At 35.4% G+C, this 10,151-nt stretch overlaps 1 protein-coding gene across 2 annotated transcripts in view; it reads right to left on the minus strand.

Annotated features, from left to right (window-relative positions):
- Positions 1-493: 493 nt before the first annotated feature.
- The window catches only part of LOC102603553 (DNA mismatch repair protein MSH5), a 33,524-nt gene continuing 23,866 nt past the window's right edge, over positions 494-10,151 (minus strand). Inside the window, exons 26-35 of one of the 2 annotated variants that reach the window (XM_006338830.2) lie at positions 6,778-6,854; positions 6,492-6,578; positions 6,187-6,248; positions 5,768-5,829; positions 4,741-4,794; positions 4,555-4,640; positions 1,498-1,529; positions 1,403-1,426; positions 1,121-1,236; positions 494-1,053 (exon numbers count right to left, since the gene is read on the minus strand). In XM_006338830.2, coding sequence (XP_006338892.1) covers positions 967-1,053; positions 1,121-1,236; positions 1,403-1,426; positions 1,498-1,529; positions 4,555-4,640; positions 4,741-4,794; positions 5,768-5,829; positions 6,187-6,248; positions 6,492-6,578; positions 6,778-6,854 — 687 coding nt within the window. In that variant the 3' untranslated portion in view covers positions 494-966. Of the gene's footprint in view, positions 1,054-1,120; positions 1,237-1,402; positions 1,427-1,497; positions 1,530-4,554; positions 4,641-4,740; positions 4,795-5,726; positions 5,830-6,186; positions 6,249-6,491; positions 6,579-6,777; positions 6,855-10,151 lie in introns of those variants that run through there. The other variant, XR_001473470.1, reaches the window with a different exon arrangement.

Here is a 10,151-nt window from a genome sequence, read left to right on the forward strand (position 1 = left end):
TTATTCATGTAAGCAATATGATTTTGGTATGCTTCCGTTGTGCATATAGTTTTCCAACGAAAAAAAGCTTGAGTAAAAAAATCCTTACTATTGTTTGGACTAAATTAAGTAATTTCACCTTAACAGTAGCAAATTAAACCAGAACATACATACATTAATTAATTAATCTAAGTGAAATAGAATTTATTGTGTTGTTCATATACTTATTGATGTCTCTCTCACACACCTAATGTAGATACAAATGTTCTAAAAGTCTTTTATTAAAATAAGTATATAGCAAAAGTATATAAGCTAAAACAATGTTATTTTAATGCACTCTGTTCGATAGATTGTCAACACGCGAATTTCTTTTCTGATTTTAAATTTAATCCAGGACGCAAGGAACATTTAAGTGGCTCTCAAATTATATATAACTTGTTGAAATTAATATAAATAAAATTTCCAGTTTTGATCAAATAATTAAAAAAAAACGTCACTATGATAGTCTAGAAAATAAAGATGTTTCTTCATAAATTTATGACCATTGTCATCCTGCAAAACAGTTGAAAATTAAAACACATTTTGTTGTCGCATTAATTCACTTCCAGTAGCTACTGACTCATAGTCAGTGTAGTCCCAAAAGTGAAGTCTAGGAGCGTAGAGTGTATGTTGACCTTACCCCTACACCTTGGTGTGGCCGGTAAAGAGGTTTCTGCTAGAAGCTACCCAATTGTCGATTTGAATAATCTTTCAAGAGTCTACAAGTGACATTTGAGATAACCATTAAAGTAGACACACTAGCCATACCGACGACATTAGTCTCCTTTATCAAATTAGCCAATTTCTTTGCCTTCCATAGCTCAAATATACCGACTTTGCCTTACACGTTATAAGTCCCGAAAAAGTCTCACGGATATAGTTGCATTATTGATAAAAATATATCCAATTCACAACTGAATGTCAAAAGAGTATGATACCCCCTCCCTTTTAGGATTGGCTAGCAAAGATCTCTTCAAAGAAGTGGAGCAGATCACCTTTTTGAGCATCGAAGCCTAGCAACTTCTCCACTGCATCCTGCATCCAATTTGCAAATGATGGATTGAAATTGATACAACTATTGTCGTTTAAAATGATATTATACCTTGTACTGCTGATCCTGAGCTATTATATCCTCACTGACAAGTCTCTCCATTTGGTTGTCATTCTTGATAGTATCCAATATTAATGCTGCTCGCGTTAGAACTTCGTGAGGTAATCCTGCAGGAAAAAGTGCACTTTGAATTATGATAAGATAAGCAAACTATAGAAGTAGTCGACACCATTAAAAACGTTACAAATATATGCTGCTCTTATTCTTAGGCCAAAGAGTCATATTTACTGCCCTATCAACATGTGGAACTTTTCAAGCAATGTTTTAACTTACCAGCAAGCTGGGCACAATGCAATCCTGTAGAATAAAAGAGTCCGTTAGAAGTTTATAATTTGCATGTCCCTTCGAGGTACAAAAGTTGCACTTACCATAGCTAAGGAGTGCACGTCCAGGGACCAACCTGCCATGGCATAAAAGAGTAGGTGATAATATCTTTCTCGGAGAAGAAATAACTACTACAAAAAGTTAAATCTAACATGTGGACATGGTAAAAGTTGAAAGATGATCATCAAACAATGTGTGTAGTCCTTAATGTACTAAAATGAATAATAGAACAGTCATTTGTAAATTAGGCAATGCCAGGAACCTAAAATCAGAAGTGTCACTTAGGTTGAATGTAAAATACTATAACAACAATAACATACCTAGTTTGATCCTACACGTGAGGTCTTGGAAGGGTGGTGTGTGCGCAACCTTACCCCTACCCTACGAAGGTAGAGAGGTTGTTTTCAATAGAATGTAAAATACTACATATGTAGCTAGTTGGAGGACTGGTAATGAACTTGATGAATATATTTGCAAACTTATCATTATGGAACTTGAAATAATGCTCCTGGGAGCATCATTTTCTAATTTTCACATTAGTGTTTAAGTCTATTTCTGTGTTCTTATCTTCAAATGAATACAATATGAAGCGTATCTTGATTATTACACAAGTTTAATCCAACCAATCTCTAAACTCTGATTCTTTGAGTAGTTATTTGATTTATATGAGTTCATTATTAGGCACCACCACTACCGGTAATTCAACTGCTGCACCAAATTTTACAATCACATTTTTCCTCTCTCTTCTAAGACGTCAATATTATCTCTGACTAGAACACTATACAAAACTACATCATCCATCAGAAAGTAACTTTGCCTAATTTATGTTGTATACCGAACAATCTATTCGTACATAATCCTTGTAACTTAAGCCTTTCCGTAGAGATATTCCACACAAAGAATCCAAAAACTAAGTTACAGTACTCAACTAGAAGGCAAATCGTTCAGAAGTACCAGTAAGATCCTTCAACTTGTCAGCCAACCTCCTTGATCTTTTGCAATCACTAAGAGCATCCCAAACCTAGTAAGAGCTTAATTTTTGGATCCAGGAGAACATCATTACATGTACAATCTATCATCCCCGTATCCTCAAGGAAGTCGAGAATATACTCATTTCGTGAATTGACAAAGGCAGATCTACATTGAGCAAGCTCAATGCCTAGGAGACATCACAACTCATTTAGGTCCTTCATCTGAAAATGTTTGAAGTGTGTAACAATCTCATCTAAAAGTTTAGTTGTTAGAGAGAGCACACTTTATTTACTTAATTATATCCTAAGTTGCTCGGACTCGGATGCGGGTATCCGAGACGGATGTGAATCCGAGAGTCGGATTCGGCAAAATTTAAATTTTAAGATTCGGGGGTGCGAATCCGAGTATGGATACGGGTGCGGGGATTCGTTAAAATTATTCAATATTATAAATAATAATAATAATAAATATCTTGTAAAATGCTATATTTAAAAGGATATCAATTATAGATATACAAATTTAAAAGTATAAATTAATTACTTGTTACTAATTAATTTTTAAAAAAATTATAATTATTTTATTTATTGTAAAAAAGAAATAATCATTTATATATATATATACATAGCCTATTAAATTAGATAGGAGTACAATTAATTAAAGTTCTGACGTGTTCTGACGTGCTGCCCTTTCTCTTCTCCCAAGAATGCCTTTTCTTCTCCCAAGAAACCCTAGCCTTCTTTTTTCCTTTTCAAGAAAAAAGCTCTCTCTTCTTTTTCAAGAAAAAACTTTGAATTATTTGTTCTTTCCATGGAGCCCTTCGCCTCCTCTTTGTTCTTGTACAAGAAAAAAAATTTGCCTGCTCTCTCTCTTTTCTTGTAAGTTTTGCCTCTTCATTATTCTTTTCCATGGAGCAGCCAGACCTTGTGACAACTTCGTCGTTGTCAACTTTCGCCATCCATGAAATTATCTCTTCTTCCCCATTTTTTTTCTCGGCTTTGGTCAAAGTATCCGGATCGGATTGACCGAATCTGACACGCACCCCGCACCCGCGCCCGCACCAGTGTCGCGTCGAGACGGGTTCGGCCGCAAAAATGAAGAGTCCGCGCAACATAGATTATATCTACTCAAGACGCGCCTCACGAGTGGGCCTGGTTCATTTTCATGGGACAAGCATGTGAAAATTCTTTTTAATAATGGGTGACTGTGAGACTCGAACCTGAGACCTCTGCCTACTCTGATACCACTAAATTAAGACTATGGCTGCTTTCCCCTTTTTGGTTTTCCAGTCTAGTACCCTCTTTGGGGAGCAACTAATTCGGATTCGCACCAAGAGGTCCTACTTTGAGGGGTTAAAGCTCCCTAAAGGTTCACAACAGAGAGAAATATGAAAGTTTTTGTGTCTTGTTCATGATGTGCAAATATTTATCAGTTTAATATCTGATATGTGGGCCATTGGTCCACACGATATTAACTCAATTTAATACAAGAGGTGGACCAACAATAACTCTGCATCAAGGTCAAGTGATTAACACCCTGCATGAATCATTTGTCCATAGCCATGGTCATCTATGACAATCAAGTCACAAAAAACACTATTGAACAGTTAGTTTGCACAACATACAGACTAACTAGAACTTTTTCATTCTGTGATACTTCTAGGTGGAGTCTGTAAAAGGGAAAGGATTGGCATTTGGCTTCTCCTTTTTGCACAACAAATAGTACAGTGCTAGTCTTCATATATGATCATATTATACAGTACCCAAGGAGAGCACAGGTGCAAGACCTGATGAAATAGATCAACATAAATCTCTACTGTTGCAAACTAAGCATACCTTTATTTTTTTCAGAAATAAATAATAAGAAGAAGAAACAAGAAATGAGAGATAGTAATTGATGCTTCAATGGACCCAAAAATTAGAGATATGTATGAATAGATTATATAAAAGGGTCACTGAAAAGTAACTGTGGAATTGAAAAAGAAATAAAACAAATTTTAAGAAAACATAGTCAAAAAACAATTTGTTTCAAGTCTGTAGGATCAAATAAAAGGTAAACAAGGAATAACATGCATTGTCCCGCAGTAGTTGACTTTTACTTGGAATCAGGTAAAAAGTGCAACATGAACATACCTATAGAGAAATACAATGTCTTCAACATCGGCACAATCTTTATCTGGGCTTAGCACACTCATAGTGTAACACTTGATTCTGTCTGACTGAAATTTATCAAAATACGTATCTTCTTGGTACCAACAACTCGGAAAGTTTTAAAATGACTTCAAATAAGAAACATCAGGCAAAATCATTAACATATACCTCTAGTAAACAACTATTATCAAATATCTCCGTCAAATGAGTACAAACCAGCACCTGCAAAAAAAACCATTATGACTATAGACTTCTATTAATATAATAGTACACAAGTTCCAGACATGTAGTGAGGCACAACTTTTTCCCAAGAAATTTAGGTTACCGTGTTTCCGAGAACCTTTTATGTCTAAGTTTATCGCTAGGCCTGAAGCAAAATATGTAAAGTGGCTACTAAAAATCGAGCTTGAAGCTCCCGAGAGTTGGTGGCTGTTGGCCACCACTACAATAAAAAATCTCATCATGTTGGTTTCTTTCTTGAAAGTTGTGATGTTAGCACTTTGGTTGAGTATCATTTGTGGTGGACATATCGGTTGGTGTTGAGGATGGACTGGTGGAGGTGCTGCTGGAAATTTACTGGGCGGTGGCTTAAGCTAGAAATAGCAGTTTTGGAGTGCAAGAGGAAGGGAAAACAGCATGCTTCATTTGAAGAGTAAGTCAAATTTGACAACTAATACAGGACAGTGACAGTGTCAAAAGGTTTGGGGTCAGGCAAATTATATTTTGTTGCTTTTCAAGAATTGAGCATTTGGTCCTAAGCATCCATAAAACAATCAGCCTCAAGAAAATTTCAAACAACGCTGACTGGTTTTCCTAGAAGAAAAGAAGTAGTGCCATTAAAGGAAGCAGAAACATTGCTGCTCTTTGAAATCAGTGTGAAATTGTACTATTTGAAGACCAAAAGGGCCTGCCAACAGAGGGGTCAAACTTATTAGAAAAGGGATGTATAAGTGCGTTAACTATTTAATGATGACACAAGCAAACCATACAGTTTTCAGAAAGTTATAAACAACAAGGATGTGGTCCCTTCAGTTCTGCCAATACAATATCCATGCAGATGACGATTTCTCATATTATTTTGTTGTACATAAATATGCTAACAATACTTAACCATTACCATCACAATTCTTACAAGCATTAGGGAAATCACTTACACTCGTCCCTCCTATCTAAACAAAGGGCAGTAGTACCAGACCTTTGGAGGGTCATAACATGATACAAAGTGATTTATGGTTCCACCAAGGAGACCGATACCATCTGAAAGGAATAACAAAAATGACTGAGACAACCAACATAAATGGAAATACCATTGTGCTAAAACGAATTCTACTACTTTATTTGGTTGATCAATCTTTTTACAAGAAACAAAAACCTCAAGTCGTCATGCACTAGCACATGAGAAAGGACAACTTAGATCACTACGTAATTGGTATTTAAATGTCTATGAAAATCAGTTTGAAACAGATGGAGATCAGCATGAACCAGCATATCAATTCAATTGGTATTTAGGTTAGTATTATGTTTCAGAAGATTTCTACATTTCCATATCAAAGCACAGTATAAATGAAAGATTTAGAATCAGAGACAGAAATGCCAGGTACTTGAAAGACTAACCTTCTGTAAGGGTGCCTTTACCAAACTCATCCATTAAGCACAAGGACCGAGGACTTGCATGCCTGAAAATGATTTTCACGTGAAATTAGTTACAGATTATTTGTGTCTGTACATGTATATATCACGTATATGTGTGTCCCTTTATATACTTGTATTATACCATGCTATCAGAAAACATACTGTTGATAATAAACATAGATACATAACTCAGCATTGTGAATTTCAGAATTACTGATCAACCATGGCTCTATGTTCAGATGAAATATATTGCAGTCCTTCAATATGCAAAATTTCTGAAAGCATACCTTAACATAATTCCCACTTGATGGAGATCAATCATAAATGTCGACTGCTCTGCAGTCATAAATTTACTTCCCATGGCACAAAATATCCTGTTTGTCAAGTGTTATTATCACTCTGTCACATATTAGGCAACAAGGAGATGAACTAAAATATAACCAATGCAAAGTTGACACTCCTTGGAAATTATGTCCTCATGTTGAAGAATGCAGTTGAATATAATTTTTTTACAGAAAAATGGTGCTGCATCAAAATAAATTGAACTAAAACCAGTAGAAGAAGTGCAGAAACCTGTCAGTTAAACCCACTGTGGCAGCATCTGCTGGTACATAACTTCCAATGTGGGAAAGGAAAACTATCAAGGCAACCTAAGATATTTATTGAGATGAAATGCTTAAGTGGATGCAAATATGGAAATTGCATTCATTACAATACAAGTATTTTTTAGATGAAGAAAATTGGTAAACACTGAGGGTAGATGGCCTGTTTCATCGGTGTTTACATCATTACAAGTTTGAGAGTAAGTTTAAACACCAGTATATTATATAAAATAACAGGATAAAATGCAACATCAATGAGGGAACCATATCCTTTGGCTAATTCCATCCAGTAAAATGGAATATGTTCAAGGTGATTTAATATTCGTAACTACAAAAACATCTTGCATCAGAGAATTATATTTAATAAAGTTTTAAATTCTATACTACTCGGAAACTAGGACACAAACTTTGGAGTGTGAAATTGATAATAACCAGAACATCAAGACTGCAGGTGGGACTTGCAGTAACTCTTCCACTTCGGATGGTTATGGATTGTATGAATGGTTTAGAGGATTTAAAAATCTTGACACTTCATTTGGTGAACAAGGACAGATCACCAAGTTGTTTGGGCTTATAGTTAGACCTTAGTCATTCTATAAATTTTGTCCTTATTGTATGTCAATCTCTAGTCTATCAGTTCTCATGGAAAATTATCAAAACGACAAAATCATCCGCTAGAAAAAGGTCTTTTTCATCTAGAACATATAGATCAGGATCTTTTATGGTAAATAATGCTGAAATGTGTGATCTTCTCATCTAAAAGTTTAAGCTATTAGAGAGAGCACATATTTATTTACTTAACTATCTCTTTAACACACCCATTCACATGTTGGCCTGATTGAGCACATATTTATTTACTTAATTATCTCTATTAAAGAATGACAAAACTCCCACATTGGTGATTAATGAAATGGGTGGACTCCTTATAAGGCTTGGGCAATCCTCCTCCCTTTGAGCTAACTTTTGGGGTTGAGTTAGTCCCAGGTGTCATATCTTTACATGGTATCAGAGCAGGGCCCATCTCAACCAATGTTGGGGGCCCCAAAAAAAATCAAAAATTGCCCAAGCACCAGATGCTAAGCACTGGGCGTGAGGTGGGTGTTAAAGAATGACAAAAGTCTCACATTGGTGGTTAATGAGATGGTTGGACTCCTTATAAGGCTTGGGCAATCATCCTCCCTTTGAGCTAACTTTTGGGGTGTGAGTTAGGTCTAAAACCTAATTTAACAATCTCTTTAACACACCCCTTCACGTATTGGCCTGATTCTTTTTTATGGGTCAAGTACATGGAAATTCTTTTTTAATAATGGGTTGTAGTGAGATTCAAACCTAGGACTTTTGCTTGCTCTAAGACCATGTGGAAGATTGAGACTATCCCATCTAAAAGTTAAAGTTGTTAAAGAAAGCATATTTTTATTTAGTTAATTATCTCTTCAACAAATAGATTCATAAGTTCACGAATAAATACACTAATTACCTATGTATATTAATATAACTTAGTTTTTTCTGATACACCTCTAAATTTCAAAGTAAAACACAAACATAATGGAATTCACTACGGTAAATAGATTCATAAATATATATATGTTAAGGATTTCCATTACAGTGGGAGAGTTAAGTGCTTGGCTTCAAAACATAACGGTTTATAAGTAAATTGAAATAAACTTGTTAGAATAGGAATAGATATAAACAATCCTACTTAGAATAGGAATAAAAATAGGAATAGGAGTAGTAAACAATATCCTACTTGGTAAAAGATTGTATTGTAGTGTTTATAAATAGGGTCTTTGTGTAATAACGTAGATACAACAATTCAATAATATTCTTCTCCTTTATTTCTCACATGGTATCAGAGTCTACAATCTTGGTAAACAATCAAAAAGTTTCCGCTGCCGGGGGTGGCTATTACCCATATATGTCGCCCGTCTGGCCAATGATTATGTTAACAAAAGTAAGGTCAATGATATATGCATGAACCCATATTCGGGGACGAAAACTCAAACAGACAGGTCACCATGCGTCAATTTTTTGGTGACTTTCTAGGGTTGTTTTGTGTCAACTCCATATCTGTCGGTATTTGTGTAGCACCGTGTCATCTTTCAAGTGACTACTCTTTTTTTTCCATATTTGATTTGTGTAGCACCGTGCATCTCTTTGGACTACTTTTCATATTTAATTTGCGTAGTACTGTGGATTTTTCAAAACTTCTTTCTCATATCTAAGTTGCATAGCATCGTGTGTCTTTTCGGGGACTCCTCATATTTGATCTGCATAGTTCAATTCGTCTTTTCGGTGACTCCTCAAATCTGATTTGCGTGGGGTTGTGCCATCATTCCAACTCTACCCATATAATTTTTCTTTTTCAGTAGGGTCGTGTCATCATCAGTGTTTTGGACGGCGAGAGGCGACAAAAGGTGACAAGGGCCTACCTCGCCACGCGGCGAGGCGCTCGCCTTTTTGAATTGAGGCGCCATTTAATACCAAAAATTAAAAATATTTAATTGCATATATAAATATCCAAAATCTCAATAGCAATAACATATATTAGCAAATATTTCAATTCAAAAACTAAAAGTAGATACTAAAAGTCTAGAACTTTAAAGACCCAATAATTCAAAAGACAATACTAGAACTCTAAAAGTCTATTCTTCTTCAAAACTATCCAACTCATGAAGATCAACATCCTCTACATCATTATATTGATCCTCATCTTCTTCCTCCTCGTAGTCTTCATCAATTAGTGTCCGAGTCCTACTTGAAGTTGAACTTGTAGATGTAGTTTCTACTCCTTTGCCCTTGTCAAGTGCTCTTGATCTTGAAGAAAGTCCCCTAAGATGATAGATACTCTCATCAGCTCCAATTGCCGTAGCAACACTACCCCAAGTAAGATCATCATCCTCATATACTAGTTCATCTTCTTGATCTTCGGGGCATCCAACTAACCATTCATTTGAATCATCAATGTTATCCAAGCGAATTGGATCAATGAGATCACGAGCATCATAACGACGTTTCAATGTTCTATTGTACTTAATGTACACTAGATCATTGAGACGCGATAGTGCAAGTCTATTCCTCATTTGGGAATGAATCTGCGCATAAGCTATTGATATTAACTCATAGATATTGATAATAATATAATATGGAAATTAGGATATAATTTTTTTACTTACGTGTTCAAACACACTCCAATTTCGCTCACATCCGGATGAGCTACAAGTTAGGCTTAATACTTTCATGGCAAACTTTTGCAAGTTTGGTGTTTCACTACCAAATAGTGACCACCATTCAACTATAATAAAATAAATTTAAGGGTTAATGAGTATAAATAAGTCAAATAATTTG

This window comes from Solanum tuberosum, unplaced genomic scaffold (assembly GCF_000226075.1).
Source record: "Solanum tuberosum cultivar DM 1-3 516 R44 unplaced genomic scaffold, SolTub_3.0 scf00007, whole genome shotgun sequence".
Lineage (NCBI taxonomy): Eukaryota > Viridiplantae > Streptophyta > Magnoliopsida > Solanales > Solanaceae > Solanum > Solanum tuberosum.